Source organism: Pseudonaja textilis, chromosome 16 (assembly GCF_049901715.1).
Source record: "Pseudonaja textilis isolate UNSWEBS1 chromosome 16, rPseTex1.2, whole genome shotgun sequence".
NCBI classification, from domain to species: Eukaryota; Metazoa; Chordata; class Lepidosauria; order Squamata; family Elapidae; genus Pseudonaja; species Pseudonaja textilis.
The window spans coordinates 4618614-4641302 of NC_142005.1; the positions used below are offsets into that span (position 1 = coordinate 4618614).

A 22689-nucleotide genomic window follows, 5' to 3' on the forward strand; every position below is an offset into this window, starting at 1 on the left:
TTTTCAGACTTGGGGATGCCCAAAAGTCTTCTTCAAGGGAATTGGGAATTGCTACATTAATTCTTTCCTTTCCTTTCTTTTCCTTTCTTTGCCTTTCCTTCTTTCTTTTCCTTCCCTTCCCTTTCCCTTCCATTCCTTCCTTCTCTTTCTATTTTCTTTCCTTCCTTCCCTTCCTTCCTCCTTTCCTTTCTTTTCCTTTCCTTTCTCTTCCTTCTTTCTTTTCCTTTCCTTTCCTTCCCTTCTTTCCTTTCCTTTGCTTTCCATTCCCTTCCCTTCTTTCCCTTTCTATTTTCTTTCCTTCCTTCCTTTCCTCCCTTCCCTTCCTCCCTCCCTTCCTCTTTTCCTTTCTTTCCCTTTCCTTTCTTCCCTTCCCTTCCCTCCCCTTCCCTTTCTTTCTTTCCTTCTTTCCCACCCCTTCTTCTTTTACCTTCCTCTCCTCTCCTTTCCCCTTCACCTTATCTTTCCCTTTCTCTTTCTTTCCCTTTCTCTTCCCCTTTTCCTTATTTTTCCTTTCCCTGATTTCTGCACATTTGTCTTCCCCTCTCCCTTCCTCCCTCCCTCCTTTTCTCTCTCCCTTCCTTCATTTTCCATTCTAAATATGAGTTCTTCTTCCTTTTCATTTTGTAATTCCAAATTTTTAATAAAGTTTATTTTTCCATTAAAACAAACAAACAACGGGCTGCTTTCCTTCCCAGATGTTTTCCTTCCCTGCCCAAAGTAGGGGGCCAAAAAGGTAGAAACCCTACCTGACCTAGTGGTCAGAATGAACTGGGTGGGGTCACTGTGCCGGACATTAGAAGGTGGGGGGCACCTGGCTTCATTTATGCAAGCCCATTTTCCAGCTAAGGCAAGAGGAGGACGAGGAGGCGGGCCAACCCGATACAGCCGCCGATATCGGTGAAATGTCAATTAATGATTAAACGGTGCTACCAAGTCGGAGAAGCTGTCAGAAGGACTCCAGCTGAGCCATGGCAAACAGTGAGTAAGGATTTGGGGACATTTGGCATGTGGGAACGTGGCTAGGGGATGGTAGCGGGCCCAAGAAGGGGATTACAACCAGACAGCGGCCAATGCAGCTAGTCCTCGTCCTTACGACCATCATGGGGCCCGAAATATCGGTTGCTAAGGGAGCCGTTTCTCAAGTGAGTTTTGCCCCCATTTTCCTTGCCATGGCTGTTAAGCGAACCGTTCCAGTCGATAAGCGAGTAACACGGTCGTTAAGTGAATCTGGCTTCCTTTAACGACTGGGCTCCGTCAGAAGGTCACAAAAGGGGATCGCATGACACTCACCCCCCAGGGACGCTGCAACCGTCGTAAATGGGAGCCAGTTGCCAAGCGTCTGAATTGTAATTCAGGGGATGGTGCCACGGTCGTAAGTGTGAAAAGCAGTCGGAAGTCCTTTTGTTCAGTACTGTTGTAACTTTGAACGGTCACTAAATGAATGGTTGTAAGTCAAAGACTACCTGTACGATGTGAAGGAATTAGGGGGCAATGTTTAGAGGGAGCCAAGCATTTCTTAATATTTATTCCCCTCTTAAAGAAGACGGGGGTCAACCGATTGTCCAAAGCACCCATTTCCTCCCTCCCTTCTTTACTCTCTCCCGCCAATTCTCCTTCCCTCTCTCTCTCTCTCTCTCTCTCTCTCTTTCTTTCTTTCCTTTCTTCCACCCTCTCTCCCTGTCTCTCTTTTCCTTCTCCTTCCTCCCTCCCTCCCTCCCTCTCCTGTCTCTTTTTTTCTCCTTTCTTCCTTCCTTCCTCCCTCCCTCCCTCCCTCCCTCTCTCTTTCCCCTCTCCTCCCTCCCTCCCTCTCTCTCCTTTCTTCCTCCCTTCCTCCCTGTCTCTCTTTCCCCTCTCCTTCCTTCCTTCCTTCCTTCCTTCCTTCCTCCCTCCCTCCCTCCCTCCCTCCCTCCCTCCCTCCTATTGCTATTCGAACCTGGCTTATTTCTAGCTTTTGACTTAGTCCGACTCCACTTTCATCCTCCTTATTCTTGTTGTCAGTGCTGTTCATTAATATCACTGAAGTCCTCCGTGCTAGATTTTAACTGAGCCTGGGTCAACAGGGTGGTGGGAATCCAGCCAGCATTTTTACAGAATGGAGGCTGCTTCACCCCTTAAAGTTTGCAGGGGTTTCCTCCTCTGCTGCCAGAAGCTGTCTTCACTCAATCCTTTATCTCTTGCGCGTCACAGTCCGTCTTTGGCCATGATCTTCGGTCATTTGCTGGCGTCCAAAGGTCCACCTGCTTCTCCAAAATCTGCCACCTCTTCCTGCGGTGTCCAAGTCCTGGATTTGCCTCCACCTCACACTTCTCGCCCCTCCTCCTATCCCCTTTTGCAAAATGCCCCATCAGTTTTCTCCCTTAAGAAACAGAAATGCCACTGGGAAAGGGAGCGTAAGAAAAGGATGAACAGAATAGAATCAGAATAAAAAATATGATAGAATAAAAATAAAATAGAATAGGATTCAGAATAGAAGAACAGAATAGACTAGAATTAGAATAAAAATATGATAGAATAAAAATAGAATAGAATAGGATTCAGAATAAAGAACAGAATAGAATTAAAATAAAAAATAGAATAGAATAAAAATAAAAAATAGAATAGAATAAAGAGTAGCATAGAATAAAATGTATATAAAAAGAAGAAAAGAAAAGAGAATAATATAATAGTTAGAAGGGACCTCGGAGGTCCTCTAGTCCAGCCCTCTGCTTAACAGAAGACCCTATACCATTCCAGACAAATGGCTGTCTTCTTAAAACCTCCAGTGATGGAGCACCTACAACTCTTAGTGGCAAGCTGTTCCACTGGTTAATTGTGCTCACTCTTAGGAAATTTCTCCTTAGTTGCAGTTGACTGAAACTCAGATATGAGCCAGCAGTTTGGTGACAGAGCTGCTAAAAACAATACAATTTTAGGTGGCCTCTAAAATCCTCTGAAGTCCACTCAACTGCCAGCATCCTCCATTTTAGGAAATGATTCCGTACTGAATGATTTAAGAAGACTTTTGAACGATCAACCCTGCCATCTATTTATTTACGGTTGGCATTTTTTTTAGTTACTCATAAAGTTTTGAGCTCATGGCATTATTATGCTATTCAATAGCAGTTTTAATATTATTCTGTTATGGGTTCGTTTGGATTTTTATACTATAGATACAGGTCGTTTTCAATTAACGACAACAATGGAGCCCAAAATTTATGTTGCTAAACAAGGCAGTTGTTAAGAAAGGTTTCCCTCCCGTTTTATGACCTTTCCTGCCACAGTCGTTCAGTGAATCCAGCAGTTATTATTGCATTAGTAACACAGTGGTTAAGCGTCATAAATAAAAGTCAATTCCCCAGCGTCCAAATTTTGATCAGGTCATAAGTCACTTTTAAGTCATTGCAATGGTCATAAGTCACTTTTTTCCAGTGCTGTTGTATCTGTCATGCCCCTGTTGGAGTCTGAATCCCAGGAGGAAGACAAACAGCTGACAGGGAGTGGGAGTGTGGCTCTGTTGGCTGTGGACGAAACTGGGGAAGGGCAAAGTCCAGCTGGGCAGAGCAGGGTAGAGGTAGAACAAGGGAGACGGAGTTCAGAAGAAGAACCAGGCCCACCTCCTCTTCCTCCCAGGGCACGAAGGGAGGAACGGAGAAGGGAGCAATGTGGGTTGCATGGCTTACGGGGGAGGAAAGGGCCCTGACTCCCTTCATTAGCTGCAGCTGGGAACACAGTTTATAAAAAAGGCAAGCTGCATCCGGCAGGCTTTTGGGAGCAAACGTGACTTTATCTTGTATCGTGATGGCTTATCGGTGTTCCTGGCGTCTTCCCAACTGTGTGAGTTTTGCCGTGCTTTCACGTCTGAAATTCCTGCTCCTGCCCTGCCAAACTAATTACTTCAGTTTGGTTTGTTTGGATTTTAAGTTACGGTTTGTGTGTTTTGGACTGAGTTTTCTGCAGTCAAAGGCTGTTCCTGGTAGAGTTTTTCCCAGCCCAAAGGTAACCAGGACATTGGGGGCAAAGTTGGAGCTAATAAAGGGACTCTTATTGCTTATCTGACTGTGTTGCCTTTGTGTCAGCTCATCACAGTATCTTTGAATGATTTATCTCCAGGTCATCACAGTATCTTAGAATGGTCAGTAAATGAACGGTTGCAAATTGAGGACTGCCTGTAATTTTGCAAAAGGACCGCTTGCAAATGATAACCTGGAGAAGGCAGAACAAATAATATTTTAGTTATGTTTCAATATTTTTCATTATTTTATTTTATTTTCCAACAGCACCTGAAGCCTCCTCACGGCATCTGATGCATCAATTTTGGGAGGAACATTCACAGAATTCCTCGCTGGAGGAAATGATGCTGGACTCCAGAGCCCAGGAACTCACTCAAGAAGATACACCTGAGATACTCAGTCTTCTGCCTTTCCTAGAGGGACAGGAAGTGTTAGAATTGGGAGCCGGGATAGGGTGAGTAGTGCAGTGGTCTAGAGTAGGGGTCGCCAACCTTTTGGACCTCAGGGACCACCAAACTCATAATTTTAAATCCCGCGGACCAGAGTCCCTGGGAAAATTCCCCACCCCATTTTCCTATTGATTTGATCGACCGTTCTTTATTTGGGATTGCAGGATACCATCTCCAGCTCCGTTCTCAGGGGAAGAGAGAGAGAGAGAGAGACTTTTGGCTTCATGCAAGGAAAACAGCAGAAGCAGCCGAAGTCTTTCTTTCTCTCCCCCAAACTCTGCCAGAAATGAGTCTTTGCTGGCGCAGCCTCTCGGAGCAGGAGGCCTTGCAGGGTCCCAGAGACTCATTTCTGGCAGAGTTTGGGGGAGAGAAAGAAAGACTTTGGCTGCTTTCCTTGCATGCAGCCAAAAGCAGAAGAAGAAAGAAGTGGAAAGAAGCAGCCTGGTGGCCCGGCCAGGCACACGGGGCAAGTTTCCCCACTCCATCCTTCCCCTCCTCCCCTCACTACTTTGTGTTGTTTGCGATGCAAGCCTTGTGTTCCCACGGGCCATGTGGGCAGCGTAACCTTGTGTTCCTGGTCCCCAGCCCACTGGTTGGCAACCACTGGACTAGAGGTGGTGCTCTCACCTCACAATCAGGAGGTGTAAGTTCAATCCCAGATAGAGGCAGATATTTTTCTCTCTCAGCACAATGTGAATATAACTGCTGCAAAACAAAAAACTCCGCTCTGGCAACAGGAAAAGCATCCAGCCAGTAAACACTCAGATCCATTCAGTTGCCCAGGCAGGCTCCATCCTAAGGGACTTAGGACTGTTTTTTCACAGTTATAAGCAGCATCCCCATGGTCACATGACCAAAATTCAGAGGCTTGGCAACTGGTTCATATTTATGACGGTCATGTGAACCCCACTGGCGACCTTCTAACAAGCAAGAGTCAATGGGAGGCCAGATTCACTTAACAGCCATGTAACTAACTTAAATACCTGCAGTGATTCACTTAACAAATGTTTCACTTAACAACAAGAATGCTGGGCTGAATTGTGGTCGTATGTCAAGAAATACCTGGATAACTCCGGGAAAAAAACGTACATAATATTCCTGCCTCCTATCCATCCAATAAGTGATCGATTCCAAGTTCCAGATCTCATGCAGGGAGGAAGGCAATCTGTACATGCTCACAGGCTACTGTAGACATTTAACCATTTGGCTCAAATCCAGCTCTTTTGTAATGTTGATCATGCCTGCAATTTCTTTCTGCCTGTCTGCAATTTTGACAGATTGGCCTGCCCTGTGCAATAGAGAGAGAGTGTGAGCAATCCATTTCTTTTGGCCTTTGATCAGCTCAAAGTATAGAACATGATCAAATTGATTGCCTTGCGAAACATTTACAAAATGGATTAGAAAATTGTAACCACACTGTTGTTGTTTTTTAAATATATAAAAACACCCCTGAAAATACAATCTATAAATGGACACATATGACTGCATGAATTGTGCTTACTATAGAATACCCAGGAACTTATATTTATAAATTAAGAACTGCATGAGTGTAAGCTATAAATTTAGCCTATAAACAATTTGTAAAGTGTGAATTAAACAGAAAATGCATAGAAGGTTAAACTCCCTAAAATGAAGAAATGTAAGAAGGTAAGTGATATCAATCTAAATCAATCAACTAGCGGAACAGAAGTTGCCTTCAGAAGTTGTGGGAGCTTCATCCCTGGAAGTTTTCCAGAAGACACTGGACTGCCATCTGTCAGAAACAGTGTAGGGTCTCCTGTTTGGGCAGGGGGTTGGACTAGATGACCTACAAGGTCCCTTCCAACTTTATAAATCTGTAATATCTAAGCAATCAACCCATGGAAGAGAAGTTGCCTTCAGAAATTGTGGGTGCTTCATCCCTGGAAGTTTTCCAGAAGAGACTGGACTAACATCGGTCAGAAATATTGTAGGGTCTCCTACTTGGGTGGGGGGTTGGACTAGATGACCTACAAGGTCCCTTCCAACTCTGTTCATCTGTAAATCTGTAAAATCTCTTAGCTGATTTTTTTTAAAAAAACCCAAAACCTAACTTTACTTCAGGTTAAATTAATACAGGCTTACCGAAGTTCATTATTCCTTCCTTCTATCTTTTTCAGCCGATTTACTGGATCGCTGGCTGGATTAGCCCATCATGTGACTGCGGTTGATTTTATGGATAGCTTCTTGAAACGGAATCGGGAAGGAAACGGCCATCGGACCAACATAACGTTTTTACAGGCTGATGTTACCACCTTGGAGTTCCCAAGCCAGAGGTGAAAACACCTTGCACCAAATCTAACTTGGCCAAATCGAAGACTAGCTAGCCATTGCAAAGGTGCTTTTTCAAGACGCCACTGGACTTTCTGTCTCTTGAAAAAGGACCTTTGGGACTACCAGGAAATATTGCTTTCAACATTTTTTTCTTATTTTTATCACTACGTGGAATCTCTGGCATAAAATATATGTGTGTCACCCACCCAGCTTTCATGCCTAAGGCAGGATTAGAATTCACCATGTACTCATGATTGGCACAAAGTCACTGGTTTTCATGCCTAAAGTGGGACTAGAACTCACCATCACCTAGTGATTGGCCCAAAGTCACCTACCCAGCTTTCATGTCTAAAGCGGGACTAGAACTCCTGATGATTGGCCCAAAGTCACCTACCTGTTTCACGACTAAAGCGGGACTAGAACTGACCGTCTCCTGGTGATTGGCCCAAAGTCACCCAGCTGGCTTTCATGTCTAAGGCAGGACTAGAACTCATCGTCTCCTGGTTTTAGTCTGGCGCCTTAACCATTAGACCAAACTCCATATCCCAGAAAGCTGATGCTTTCTGACTTCAAATCTACGGAATATGAAGTGCCGATTTGAAATTTCTAGCAGGAATCTCCCTTCTTCCAATCATTTATTTGTCTTCCCAATTTTAGCTTCGACCTCATCTTCTCCAACTGGCTGTTCATGTACCTGTCAGATGCTGAGCTGAAGGCCTTAATCCTGAAGATGCTTCTGTGGTTAAAACCGCATGGCCATATTTTCTTCCGGGAATCGTGTTTTTACCAGTCAGGTGAGCCCACCTGAGAAACCAGATCCGAATCCAATTTGGAAACTGAGGCACTGGAATGTCAGGGTTGCATGCGGATTAATTCTCCTCCAATTTTGGGCATATGGACTTCAACTCCCAGAATTCTCAGCGGTGGTCCTACTGCCTGTGGAATTCTGGGAGTTGAAGTTGACACATCTGGTTGTGCCCCAGATTGGGAAACATGGTTACAGATACATTGGCTCTATTAAACACACCTAGAATGTACTTAATTTGGTTTCTGAACCAGCCAAAATGTGAAAACATGAACAAACCAGAGTTAGTTTACTGAGATTAGGATGATGATGGTAACAGGAATAATATAAAAATCAGTCCAGTCGTTCACTAATGTGCTTGCAAAACTGGTTTTGGCATTGGCTTCCATCTGCAAAACACCAGCAGCAGAAAAGCTAATATTAACCATGATTCAAAGCTTACAAAGATGTAAGGGATTACAACCTGGCCAAAGATGGTAAAATGTGTGAATCCCAGTTATTAGGTGACCTGGTGAATCTATTGTGCCCTTTGGAATAATTTTTTAAAAAATTGTCTTCAAAGTGCATAGGTTTATTTATAGACCTGCAATGGCACAATGCAGCCACTAGAGCTAAATGCAGGGGCCAACCTGAGCCAACTTTTCTGCCTTTGCTATGGTAGTTAAGAATTATTTTTCCTGGTGTTTTTGCCTTTTGGGGGGTGGGGGGGGCTGTTTTTTTCTTTTTCTTTTTTTTTTAAGAAATAAAAACCGAATGAAGGAGCCACAGCAAAAACCTGAATATGTAAACATTTTCCCACAGGTACAATGACAAGACTCAAACGCCAGAGGGCAGGATTTAGCAGTCTTTTAAACAGCACCATCACTTCTGGTGCAATGACCAAAAGGAGCCAGCAGAGAGCAGACTGTTCTTTCTGCCCTTTTCTCCTCTTTTAGAATTAAGCCCTTTCCAAGAACTGTAATGGGCAATTTCAACCACCAGAGGGCAGCGTATTTACCATCCTTTCCATAGAATGCTCAGGTGTTGGGGGGGGGAACACCTGCAATAGCCAACCTGAGCCACCAGAGGGCAGAAGTTTGCAATATACCTCCATAACCATCATATTTGCAAAATACTGTGTAACAAGCATAGTTTTGGCTGCATTCACACAACTAATTGCTGTGTTTATTTAACATTGCTTAGGATAGACACATAAACCAATGTATGGCTTTAATGCCTGGTTTTTCCCTTTTTGCAAAGATAATAGCTGGATTTCCTCATCGTGTTGAATCCCAAATAACCCATTCTGAAAATCCATTTGATCCAGGAAGTAATCTTAGAAAAACTCAGAAATATTGCTCTTCTCAGCTCAATGCTTTGAAGGTCTCCAAAATTGTGAGCCATTTTTTTTTCCCCAACAGAAGTTGCAAGGAATTAACCCGGAATAGTTTTGGATTTTTTTAATGCAATGTTTGTGCTCCTTTTCCCTAGCATTTCAATCTGTCTCAAAAGTTTCTAGCCCTCATGGTTTTAGAGCAAAGTCTGTTCCCAAGGGGAACAATTTAAAAATTCCAGGTTTTTTTTCCCACACGGCTTAACTGTTGGATAGGAGATTAAAGCCTGAGAATAAAACTTGCAACGCAAGCAAAGCTGAGAATCCTGATTTATTATTTGTTTTCAAAGAGTTTTTACAAGGTGGCACTTTGATTTCATCATGAGATTGGATGCCTAGTTTGCTTTTTCTCACCATCTGCTGACTTTCACTCCTCCCAATTTATTTTAGGAAACAGCCATAGAAGTTTTAACCCTTCCTTTTACCGAAAGCCGGCAGAATACAATCAACTCCTCACCTCAGCCCAAGTGACGATCGGAAACATGTCTTATGGATTTGAGATTGTTTTATCCCGTTCAGTGCAGGCCTACATCAAGGTAATAGCCCTTCCCTTTCTGCTTTCGATACTCTGAGATGGAAAGGGGGCCTCTGAGCATAAGCAGACAGTCTTTCCCCTAGTTCTCTCTCTCTTTCTCTCTCTCTCTCTCTCACACACACACACACACACACACACACAGACACAGACACACACACACACACACACAATCTAACAATCTATGAATCTCTCATTTATTTCTATCCATCCATCCATTATCTATCTATCTATCTATCTATCTATCTATCTATCTATCTATCTATCTATCTATCTATCTATCTATCTATCTATCTATCTATCTATCTATCTATCTATCTATCTATCTATCTATCTATCTCTATCTATCTATCTATCTATCTATCTCTATATCTATCTATCTATCTATCTATCTATCTATCTATCTATCTATCTATCTATCTCTATCTATCTATCTATCTATCTATCTATCTATCTATCTATCTATCTATCTATCTATCTATCTATCACCTATGTATATCCATCATCTATCTATCATCTATTTATTTATCATCTATCTTTCATCCCATATATCATCTCTTTCTGTCTATTTATACCTATATGCATCTACCATCTACCATCTATCTGTCTGTCTGTCTGTTTCCATCTACACCCATCTACCTATCATCTATTCAATTTATAGGCCACCCAATTCCTAGTCATTCTGGGTGTGTTTGCTGCTTACAAATTGCAAAACAACCTGCCTTATCTTTTTTTTAAAAAAAAATGACCACCATATTTTTGCCAAGGTGGTCTCAGTATGCCAAGACACAGGGGACTAGAAACTTGAGCACAAACCAAATGTGACCCTCAAATTCTCAGTCCTAACTTCAAGTTGTTTCCATGGTCTGTTTGTTTACCCTCCAGAGAAAGCAAAACCAGAATCAGATTTGCTGGCTTCTCCAAAAAGGCCCCCGGGAGCTCAAAAGCACACTTGGATATGACACCTTCCAGAAATTTCTGGACAACGAGCAATATGCCACTCGGAGTATCCGGCGCTACGAATGGGTCTTTGGGCCCACATTTGTCAGCACAGGGGGCTTGAAAAGCACCAAGGTAATGTGAAGTGTCCTTCTTCCTGTCTTACATTGGCTACCTGATGGACACACTTTCTGAGTTTGTGCAATGGACGGCATAATGTACATCAGTGTTTTTCAACCTTGGTAACTTTGAAGATGGGTGGACTTCAACTCCCAGAATCCCCCAGCCAGCCTGCTTTAAGATGGGTGGACTTCAACTCCAGCATGCTGGCTGGGGAATTTTGGGAGTTGAAGTCCACCCATCTTAAAATTACCAAGGTTGAGAAACATTGATGAAGCCAGTGGGGTTGGTTGTATAATATTCTAAGCTATCAAAACACTATCCATGATTAACTGTATGCAAAACTGACCTTCTGCAAAACACAACCAGGGTTTTAACTAACCTAGTTAAGTCGACTGTGCAATGATCACCTCTCTAAAGGTGGATTTACTACTATCCCTAGCGTGGATAGAGGAATGATTAGACTTCACAAGTTGTGGGTACTCAAGGTTGACTCAACCTTCCCTCCTTCCAAGGTTGGTAAAATGAGGACCCAGACTGTTGGACGCAAGAGGCTGACTCTGTAAACTGCTTAGAGAGGGCTGGAAAGCACTGTGAAGTGGTATATAAGTCTAAGGGCTATTGCTATCTTCCTTCCTTCCTTCCTTCCTTCCTTCCTTCCTTCCTTCCTTCCTTCCTTCCTTCCTTCCTTCCTTCCTTCCTTCCCTTACTCCACCAAGCCATGCCCACCAAACCATGCCCACAGAACCGGTAGTAAAAAATTTTGAATCCCACCTTGGAGGTCTTTTACTCCAACTCTCTGCTCATACATGATACCCTACACTAGTCCCTTCTGGAAAGTTCTGGAACACCCACGACTTCTGGTGGCAAGCAGTTCCACTAGTTAATTATCCTCATTGTCGGGAAATTTCTCCTTAATTCTAAGTTGCTTCTCTCCTTGAATAGTTTCCATCCGTTGCTTCTTGTCATGCCTTCTGGTGCTTTGCAAAATAAGCGGACCTCTTCTTTGGGGCAGCCCCTGAGATATTGGAAAACTGCCCTCATGTCACCTCTAGTCCTTCTTTTCATTAAACTACTAGACAATCCTCTCCAGTGCTGTTCTGAAGTCCAACTAGTATCCCGCATTTTCTCTTAGGAGCTGGCCAGCCTACTGGATTTGAAACCAGGTCAACGTGTGTTGGACGTGGGCTGTGGACTTGGGGGTAGCGATTTTTACCTGGCCAAGGTACCCTGGGTTTCATTGTATTATTATTACTATTATTCTGATTATAATGACCTCAGAAGTCACGACTGTTTCGCTAGGGAAATCTGAAGTTCAACTCTGAGGTTAAGTTGAGGTGGACTTCCATACTACGTGTTGGGTCTTTAAACCTCAAATCTCCAAACCGGTCAATTATATCTATACTAGCTTGTAACTGATGCTTCGCTACAAAACTATGTGGTCGGGGTTAGTTTTGGGGGAGGAAAATAAGGAAATAAAAACTGTGCCTTTGCCTCCCAGCCTCCATCGGTATTCCTTTGGCTAGCGTCCTGTCAGTGTGTGAGAGAGTTGGGGGCTGTTTGGAAACTGAAACAGTATTTGCTGTGTGAGCAAGAAGGAGACAGCAAGGAGCCTGGGCGTGACTTAGCTCATCTGTTCTGTACTAAAGCTGCTTGGTGCTGTGAAACTGAAACTCCTCTCCTCTGCATTTGGAAGAGATTTCTTTTCAGGTGGGGTGGGGGCGTAGAGCTCCTTAGCATCAGTGTGTGTAAATAATAATAATGATATAGGAAATACCTTAAATGCTCTAATGGTCATTTGGAAAAATCCTTTCTTAGTGAGCACCTAGAAGCTAAGAGGAACCTATGGGCCAAATTTCAAGCTTATAGGCTTTACGGTTCTGGAGATTTTGTGATGATGCGTGAGTGGTATTTCGCTTTTATATATATCTAGATTTCCTTTGCAGGAATTTGGGGTGGAGGTCTTAGGCCTTGATCTTTCGTCCAACATGGTGGAGATGGCTTTGGAAAGGGCACAGAAGGAACCCAGTTCCCTGGTAAGAATCGGAAAAGAAAAGATATGGAATTGAAGTAAGATAATATTGGTGAGGTTATTGTTAAGGTTCTTCCACTTAATGCTTTATCTTGGGCTCCCGTTTTTATTTCTCTCCCTCTCTTTCTCTGATCATTTTTAATTCCAGGTCCAATTTGAAATCAGTGATGTGACCCGAAGAATATTTCCAGAAGCCTCCTTTGATATTGTTTACAGCCGAGATACTATCCTGCACATCGAAGACAAAATTAGTCTTTTTCGGAAGTTCCTGGTGAGTTTCCTTCTTGTCTCTGCAGATAAATAGATGAAGCTAAACTTCCTTGTGTAGAAACAAGAAACTCAGAAGCCCTTAGTCAAGGTTACTCAACCTTGGCAGATTTAAGACGGGTAGACTCCCCCTCCCAGAATTCCCCAGCCAGCATGCTTGAAAATGTATGGACTTCAACTCCCAGAATTCCCCAGCTAGCATGGGTTAGGATGGGTGGACTTCCACTCCCAGAATTCCTCAGCTAGCATGGTTTAAGAGAGGTGGACTTCAACTCCTCAGCATGCTGGCAGGGGAATTCTGGGAGTTGAAGTCCATCCACCTCAAAGCTGACTAGGGAATTCTGGGAATTGAAGTCCATCCACCTTAAAACATACTGATTAGAGAATTCTGGGAGTTGAAGTCCACCCACCTTAAAGCATACTGACTGGGGAATTCTGGGAGTTGAAGTCCACCCACCTTAACTGACTGCGGGACTGAAGTCTGGGGAATTCTGGGAGTTGAAGTCCACCTACCTTAAAGCGTACTGACTGGGGAATTCTGGGAGTTGAAGTCCACCCACCTTAAAGCGTACTGACTGGGGAATTCTGGGAGTTGAAGTCCACCTACCTTAAAGCGTACTGACTGGGGAATTCTGGGAGTTGAAGTCCACCCACCTTAAAGAAATACCGTCTTGGGGCTTACTGTCAATCTTACACTGCCACCTCTGACTTCTTCCTAGTTGTGGCTGAATCCTGGCGGGCAACTTCTCATCTCTGATTATTGCTGTGGGCCACGCCCGTGGTCCACCGTTTTCACCCAATATGTCAAGCAGAGGAAATACAACCTGCTCACCCCAGAAGAGTACGGCCAGGTAACATTATGTGAGGTGGGAGAAATTTCTGGATAAGCTCCATCATTACAGGTAGCCCTCAACTTATGGCCGTTCATTTAATGACCGTCCCAAAGTTGTAACATTGCTGGGAAAAGGCAACCTGATCAGTCCTCACACTTACAACCATCCGGTATGGTTCCAACGTCCCAAGGTCCTGCGATTGCCACTTGCAACTCTCTGACAAGCAAAGTCAATGGGAAAGGTTGGGTTTGCTTAATGACTGCATGATTCATTTAACAAAGGCAGTGTTTCGTTTTACAACCACGGGAGAAAAAGATTGTAAAATCAGGTGCGCCTCACTCAACAACTGGATGAAAATTCAATTCAATGTAGAGAAAAGTAAAGTCCTACACTTAGGCAAGAAAAACCAAAAGGACACATATAGACTGGGAGAGGGTTCTTGGAGTCTTAGTGGACAACCAGCTCAACAGGAGCCAGCAGTGTGCAGCAGCTGCCAAAAAAGCCAATGCAATCCTAAATTGCATTAACAGAGGGATACAATCAAGATCAAGGGAGGTACTAATACCACTCTATAAAGCCTCAGTAAGACCACACCTAAAGTACTGCATCCAGTTTTGGTCACCACACCATAGAAAAGATGTTGAGACTCTAGAAAAACTGCAGAGAAGAGCAACCAGGATGATTAGGGGACTGGATACTAAAACATACGATGAACCGTTGCAGGAACTGGGCCTGGCTAGTCTAGGGAAGGACCAGGGGAGACAGGAGAGCATCTTCCAATATTTGAGGGGCTGCCCCAGAGAGGAGGAAGGGTGTCAAGCTATTCTCCAAATCACCCAAAGGCCAGGCAAGGAACAATAGATGGAAACTGAACAAGGAGAGATTCAGCCTGGAAATAAGGAGAAACTTTCTGACAGGGAGAACAATCAACCCATGGAACAGAAGTCGACTTCAGAAGTTGTGGGAGCTTCATCCCTGGAGGCTTTCAAGAAGAGACTGGACAGCCATTTGTCAGAAATGGTGTAGTAGAGTCTCTTGCTTGGGTGGGGGGTTGGACTAGATGACCTACAATGTCCCTTCCAAGGCTGTTAATCTGTAAATCTGTAAAATGGTTTAGCAACAGACATCCCGGTCTTGATTTTGGCTGTAAGTTGAGCCCCATCTGTTGTATGAAAGGATCCATCTCCGACCATCAAATTAACCTCCTGCCTTGGGGTTGGACTAGAAGACCTCCAAGGTCCCTTCTGTTTCTGTCACTTTCCACCAAGTCTATTCATCCATTTCTACTATTGTGTGGGTGTGGGTGGGTGTCACTTGCTATCAAATTAATCTGTGCCTCCCTATGCGATAGCTTTACCTCTGGTTCTCCTTCCGTAGTTATTGCAAGAGGCTGGGTTCATCCGAGTCCAAGCGTTGGACTCCACCAACCAGATGTTGTCTTCATTGACCCAAGAGCTTCAAGCCCTGGAGACAAGCAAGGAGACATTTGTTCAGGTGGGCTGGCAGTTTACTTTTTGATAGCCTCTCCTCCATTGGGCTGGACCAGTGTGGCGTTCAGATGCAAATTCTTGATTTTATTTTTCTATTCTCTCTCTCTATCTATCTATCCATCCATCATCTATCTCTATATCTCTCTATATCCATCTATCTCATCATCCATTCATCCATCCATCTTATCTGTCTGTCTATCTATCTATCAATCATCTATCTATTTCTATATCCTTATATCTATTTATCTCTACCTCGTCTATATCTATCTATCTATCTATCTATCTATCTATCTATCTATCTATCTATCTATCTATCTATCTATCTATCTATCTATATCTATCTGTCTATCTGTCTGTCTATCTATCTATCTATCTATCTATCTATCTATCTATCTATCTATCCCTCTATGGTATATATCTATCTATCTCATCATCCATCAATCTATCCATCTGTCTGTCTGTCTGTCTGTCCCTCCGTCCGTCATCCATCCATCCATCTATCCATTTGTCTCTCTATCTATCTATCTATCTATCTATCTATCTATCTATCTATCTATCTATCTATCTATCTATCTATCTATCTATCTATCTATCTATCTATCTATCTATCCATCCATCTCTATCTATCTATCTATCTATCTATCTATCTATCTATCTATCATCTGTCTCTCTCTCTCTCTCTCTCTCTCTCCTATCTATCTATCTATCCATCCATCCTATCTATCTATCTCTATCTATCTATCTATCTATCTATCTATCTATCTATCTATCTATCTATCTATCATCTATCTATCGTCTGTCTCTCTATATCTATCTATCTATCTATCTATCTATATCTATCTATCTATCTATCTATCTATCTATCTATCTATCTATCTATCTATCTATCTATCTATCTATCTATCTATCTATCTATCTATCTATCTATCTACTTATCTCTCTATATATATCTGTCTCTATCTATCTATCTATCTATCTATCTATCTATCTATCTATCTATCTATCTATCTATCTATCTATCTATCTATCTATCTATCTATCTATCTATCTATCTATCTATCTATCCCTCTATGGTATATATCTATCTATCTCATCATCCATCCATCCATCTATTATCTTTCTTTCTTTCTTTCTTTCTTTCTTTCTTTCTTTCTTTCTTTCTTTCTTTCTTTCTTTCTTTCTTTCTTTCTTTTCTTTCTTTCTTTTTCCATTCTTTGTTATTTTTATAAATAACTCCAGACATACCAAATACACCTTTTTCTCCAATTTTCCCTGCAACGTGTGGGTTGTGCTCAGGGACAGGGATTGGCCTAAAGTTATGCAGCCAGCTCCTTGGCTAAGGCGGGACTGGAACTCACCGTCTCCTGGTGATTGGCCCAAAGTCACCCAACTGCCTTTCATGCCTAAGGCAGGAACTAGAACTCCCCATCTCCTGGTTTCTAGCCTGTTGCCTTAACCACTAACCTAAACTGGCTCCCCATATCCTTCCTCATAAGAGTTTCCTCCCTCCCCAGGGATCGTTCTTAATATTCCTCTCTTATTTTTTTCCCCTCCTTCATCCTCAGGAGTTCTCCGAGGAAGAATTTCAGTCCATGGCATCCAGTTGGCGAGCAAAATTGCAACGCTGCGCAGCCGGAGACCAACGCTGGGGAGTCTTCCTGGCCCAGAAGCCAGAGTAGATCAGGGCAGGAATTCACACGCACACAAACACACACCCAGACACCTTTCTTTGTTGTTGTTAGTTGCGAAGTCGTGTCCAACCCAACGTTCCTCCAGCCTTCCTGTCTTCTACCATCCCCCAGAGTCCATTGAAGCTCACGCCGACTGCTTCAGGGATTCCCTCCAGCCACCTCCTTCTCTGTCATCCCTTTCTTCTTTTTCCCTCCATCGTTCCCAGCATTCGGTTCTTCTCCAGCGAGTCCTTCCTTCTCACGTGTTGGCCAAAGTCTTTGAGTTTCCTCTTCAGGATCCGGCCTTCTAAAGAGCAGTCAGGGTGGATCTCCTCTAGGACTGACCGGTTGGATGGCCTTGCTGTCCAAGGGACTCGCTGGAGTCTCCTCCTCCAGCCCCAGAGTTCAAAGGCCTCCATTCTTTGGCGCTCAGCCTTCCTTACGGTCCAACTTTCCCAGCCATACGTTGCCACTGGGGGAACCACAGCCTGGATTCTACGCCCCTTTGTTGGCAGAGGGATTTGTCTCTGCTTTTGAGTAGGCCGCCTGGATTTGCCACAGCTTTCCTCCCCAGGAGCAAGTGCCTTTTAATTCCTTGCCTGCAGTCCCCACCTGCAGTGGAGCCCGGGAAGATAAAATCTGTCACTACCTCCATTTCTTCCCCTTCTATTGGCCAGGAATGGAGAGGGACGGATGCCACAATCTTAGTTTTCTTAGTTTTCTACCCCCTGGTTATCTCCAAAACTTTCTTGAACTTCAAACTTCTTTTCTTTTTTTGTATTTTTTTTAATTTTTTTAAATATTAAATATTTAAAATATTAAATATGTTTTAAATACAACAAATCCATTCCATTTCAATCGTGCATTGATTAAGTACATATTTCAATTATTTAGCCATTATTAATAATGTTCTTCTTGTCAAACTTAACAATATAACAAAAATCACGTTCCTATGTAAATAATAGAAATAAAATCCAATGTATCTATCACTTTAATTTCTCTTATTACTCTATCAATACATCCAGTCCCTTTTAATTTGTTCTATTTTCTATCCATTGATAAAACAAATCCCATACCATATCATATTCAGATTCTTCTTTTTCTTTAATTTCTAGTGTCAGTCTATTCATTTCTGCACATTCAAATATTTTTTCAATAATTTTTCCCTTTATCGGTATCCTATCACTCTTCCAGTTTTGGGCAAATACAATTCTAGTCGCTGTTAAGACATGTATGATTAAGTAAATCTTTTCTTTACTATAAGCTTCTGGTACCATTCCTAATAGGAATATATTTCAAGCTTCAAATCTATATGTTGTTTAATCATTTTTTCCAACCACAATGTGTATTTTAGTCCAATACATTTTAGCCTCTGGGCAAATCCACCACATATGATAATATGTTCCTGACATTTGATGGCATTTGGACTTCCGGCTTTTAGTGGCCACTTCCAGGTGGGAATGGGCCTGGCTCTCTCACTCTCCCTGCAGATTTGCAAATCCCAACAGCTTTGCTCGGGAACGCGGGGCGTTGTGGGGAAGACATGGTCTCCACCTAATGACGCTGCTGGCCGTTGGAGCAGATGGTTGCAGGCTGAGTCATTCCAGGGTGGTTGGCAAGCCGGAGTTGATAGCTCTGCCTCCCGCTCCTTCCCTCCCATCTGGTTCTGCTTGCCTCCCGTTGCTTTCTTCCAAATAATCAGTTCCAGAATATCGTTGAGTGCAAGGAATGTCCCACCTCCGGCTGACGAAGGATTCTGTAGAGCTCCGAAAATGGCACCATTGTCTTTTTTTTTTTTAACCTGTCAAAGTATCCTAATAAAAGGATGACCGACAACTACGCTCCACATTTCTGCTGCGAGACCTCGGCCGAGTGAATTTTGCCCTGTTTTATGACCACGATTGTTAAGTTGAATCACCACGGTTGTGAAGTTAGAACACGTTGGCTTCCTTGTTGATTTTTCTTGGTTGCAAAAGGAGGACCATGTGTCCCCGGGACACTGCAGCCGTCATAAATATGAAACCAGTTGCCAAACGTCTGGATTTTGATCACGCGGGGATGCTATAAGTGTGAAAAACAGTCATGTCACTTTTTGAGTGACACAGTAGCTGCAAACGGTCACTTAATAAGTGCTTGGCAGGGGGTTGGACTAGGAGACCACTGCGGTCTCTTCCAACTCTGTTATTCTGTTATTTTGTTCATATCAAAACTTTAAACTGCCCCGTCGCTGAAATGTGCTATTTACGATGAAGCCCCTACCCAAGTCGCAAACTGATATAAAAATATCTCAAAGAAAACCAAATTAAATTCAGAACAAAAGCTTCACCCACATTAGCAGTAGCAGCCTCAGGGCACCCATGAAAAAAAAATCTCAAAGAATCTGCATTCAAAGCCAATGCGGAAGATTGACGAGCCTTTTGACCTCCAAAAGGGGAAAAATTTGCTGACGTCCTGCTTGCCGTATCTGTAGTTACATCATTCAGGCTTGGCTGGGAACTGGGGTGAGGAATGGAGGTCAGCTGCCTGACCACAAATACTCTGAATTTCTCTAGATCTGCAAATTCTTCTTTTTAAAAATCTTCTAAAATTTTCAACCAGCCAGAGTGGCTGTGCAGTTTTGCAGACCTGCCACCAGAGGGCAGCGTGCCTCTATTTGCCTGCCATTGGAGGTGACGCTGACCAGCATCAAGCAGTGATTTGCCACTTTCTGGAGGGGTATCCTGGTTTGGCCCTTGGAGGAAACCCACTGCAAAGGATCAGGGGCGCCTGCGTTCTCCAGCTGTTCCAAACTATAACTTCCACTGGCTGCAAACTTGAAAACTAGACTGCTCACCTTCCCACTTCTCAATCTCATGGCCTGCATTCTAGAATAGAATAGAATAGAATAGAATGGAATGGAATGGAATGGAATGCAGTGCAATGCAATACAATACAATACAATTCTTTATTGGCCAAGTGTGATTGGCCACACAAGGAATTTGTCTTAGTGCAAATACTCTCAGTATACATAAAAGAAAAGATACATTTGTCAAGAGTCAAGAATCATCTGCTACAACACTTAATAATTGTCATAGAGTTATATAGTAATAGGGTATATAGTAAATAGAATATAGTTATAGGGTAGAATAAGATATCAAATCATACTAGGAAACAGTCAATAATAATCGTAAGGATACAAGTGACAAAGTTACAATCATACAGTCCCAAGTGGGAGGGGATGGGTGATAAGGAGTGATGAGAAGGTTAACAGTAATAGTAGTGCAGACTTTGTAAATAGCTGGACAGTGTTGAGGGAATTATTTGTTTAGCAGAGTGATGGCATTTGGGAAAAACTCTCCTTGTGTCTAGTTGTTCTGATGTGTAGTGCTGCATAGCGTCCTTTTGAGGATAGGAGTTGAAACTGCTTATGTCTGGAATATGAGGGGTCTGTAAATATTTTCACAGCCCTCTTTTGGACTCATGCAGGATACAGGTCCTCGATGGAAGGCAGGTTGGTAGCCACTGTTTTTTCTGCAGTCCTAATCACTCTCTGTGACACAGTCTGTGTCTGTCCTGTTGGGTTGCAGAACCGAACCAGACAGTTCTAGGTGTGCAGATGACAGACTCTGCAAAAGCTTATGCTTTGCAGTTTGCAATAGGTTTGCTCAGCTGATGACAACATGCATACTCCAGTTCCCAGCAGGCTGGCTGGGAATTCTGGAAATTGCAAACTCCAGAGCCTGGGAAGGTTATGAAAGAAAAGAAAAGAAAAGCCCAAAAGCTTCCTTGTAAAATGAGCTCAGCTCCAAATGACTCACAGGGACACGTACACAGAGCAGAAGTATTTTGTCTCTGACTGGTGGGGGGGGGGGGGTTGATTTCATTTCATTTCATTTCAAGTTATTAAATTTATAGGCCACCCAATTTTCAGCAGCCTCTAAATTCTAACACCGTGAAATCCGATGTAACAGAACCTTATCTAATTCAACGTTAGAGAAAAGGATGGTTTTACACTTAGGAAGAAAAACCAAATATACAGGTACAGATTAGGTGAAACCTGGCTCAGGAGAAGGAATTGTGAGAAGGATCTTGGAATCATACTTGGACAACCACTTCAATATGAGCCAGCCGGTGGCAGCCAAAAAAGCCAACACAATCCTAGGCTGCATTAACAGAGGGATAGAATCAAGATTGTGAAGTGTTAGTACCGCTTTAGAAAGCTTTAGTAAGACCACACGTGAAATATTGCATCCAGCTTTGGTCATTACGTTATATTATAAAAAGATATATTAAAAAACTCTGGAAAGAGTGCAAAGAAGAGCAACAAAGATTATTAGGGGACTGGAAGCTAAAACATAGGAAGAAAGGTTGCAGGAATTGGTGCGATGGCCCGGGACGTGACACAAAAATAACAAAGTCACGAAAGTAGAATAAATTCCCTTTAATGCCTCCAACTTGGCCCCAATGTCCAATTATCCTCGGCTGGAGATCAAACTCTTCCAAAAACAGTCTACGAAGTGCAGAAATGCAGTCTGAACCCAAAGTAAAGATAATTAGAAATAAAAAAACCAGCACAAACCACACTGAAGTAATTAACAGGGCAGGCCAGGATGATAAATTGCAGACCACCAAAACCCAGATAAGCCTTGACCAAGAAAATGCACTCTTTGCTTCCATCAAGGCGCTGTGTGCAAACGCCCCACTTATATCCTGTTCTCCCCTCTGCAACTAATGAAGGGGATCAGGGCCCTTTTCTCTCCCGTAAGCCACATTGCTCCCTTCTCCATTTCTCCCTGCGTGCCCCAGGATGAAGAGAGGGTGGGCCTGGGTTTTCCTCTGAATGACCAGCCAGACTGTGCCCTTCCCCCCATTTCTTCCACAGCCACTGGAGCCACACTCCCACTCCCCTCAGAATCAGAATCCAACAAGGGCATGACAGTTGGGTACGTCTAGTCTAGTGAAAGAATAGGGAGACATGATAGCAGACTTCCAATATTTGAGGGGGTGCCCCAAAGAAAAGGGAGTCAAGCTATTCTCCAAAGTACCAGAAGGCAGGACAAGAAGCAACGGATGGAAACTAATCAAGGAGAGAAGCAACCTAGAACTCAGAAGTTTACTAACAGTGAGGACAATTAGCCAGTGGAACTGCTTGCCACCAGAAGTTGTGGGTGCTCCATCAATGGAGGTTTAGAAGAAGAGGCTAAATAGCCATTTGTCTGGAATAACATAGGGTCTCATGTTCAAGCAGGAGGCTGGACTAGATGACCTCCAAGGTCACTTCCATCTCTGTTATTCTGTTATTCAATTAAATTTTGCTGGTTGAAAGGGCAGAAAGCTCTCTTCAATCCTAGCTATATTCTATGGACTTTTGGAATCAGGAATCCTGCTCTGGATAAAGGATTAATTTATCCGCCCGCCCACCGTCAGTCACCCACACCCAGTGATTTTCCTAACAGTCTGCCCCGAAACCCTTCTGGGGTTCAACCACGTAGACAGAGACCCTCTCATTATTATTTTCACAGGCAGAATCCTGAGCTGTTTTTCTCATCCATCTTTTGCCACATCTCTCCAGTTTGGCCTTTTCCAGATGTGCCGGAGAATGTGGTCACGCAAAACGGAAGTCCAAAAAGGAGAATAGGGAACGCAACATATGAGCCGGTGAGAAGTTGAACTGGGCAAAACTGGTCAGCTCAATAGTGCAGAATTGTGTCGATTCTGGAGACTAAACCTTACGAAGCCGTACGAAGAACACTTGCAGGAACTATAGCTAGTCTAATGAAGGGAGGAACCGGGGTGACATGATGGCCATCTTCCAATATTTGAGGGGCTGCCCCAAAGAAGAGAGGGTCAAATTAACCAGTGGAACAGACTGCCACCAGAACTTGTGGGTGCTCCAACACTGGAGGTTTTTAAGAAGAGA

The 22689-nt window shown here is 43.2% G+C and overlaps 1 protein-coding gene across 2 annotated transcripts; it reads left to right on the forward strand.

Annotated features, from left to right (window-relative positions):
* Window positions 1-897: 897 nt before the first annotated feature.
* Window positions 898-16920, forward strand: LOC113446675 (uncharacterized). Of its 2 annotated transcripts, none has more exons than XM_087913616.1 (12): window positions 898-978; window positions 4257-4443; window positions 6577-6732; window positions 7388-7524; window positions 9298-9443; window positions 10325-10513; window positions 11634-11723; window positions 12445-12534; window positions 12679-12801; window positions 13517-13648; window positions 15008-15124; window positions 16686-16920. In XM_087913616.1, the coding sequence occupies exons 1-12, from the start codon at window positions 969-971 to the stop codon at window positions 16797-16799; spliced, it is 1491 nt and encodes a 496-aa protein (XP_087769742.1). In that variant the 5' UTR covers window positions 898-968; the 3' UTR covers window positions 16800-16920. The 2 variants fall into 2 exon arrangements, with proteins under 2 accessions (XP_087769742.1, XP_087769743.1); XM_087913617.1 differs by lacking the exon at window positions 898-978 and adding an exon at window positions 1061-1142.
* Window positions 16921-22689: the final 5769 nt, after the last annotated feature.

Excerpts from the sequence above, each read along its gene's own strand:
- LOC113446675 (XM_087913616.1), top strand. Across the intron at positions 4,444-6,576 it reads GAATTGGGAGCCGGGATAGG|CCGATTTACTGGATCGCTGG; the intron begins GTGAGTAGTGCA and ends TATCTTTTTCAG. Across the intron at positions 7,525-9,297 it reads ATCGTGTTTTTACCAGTCAG|GAAACAGCCATAGAAGTTTT; the intron begins GTGAGCCCACCT and ends AATTTATTTTAG.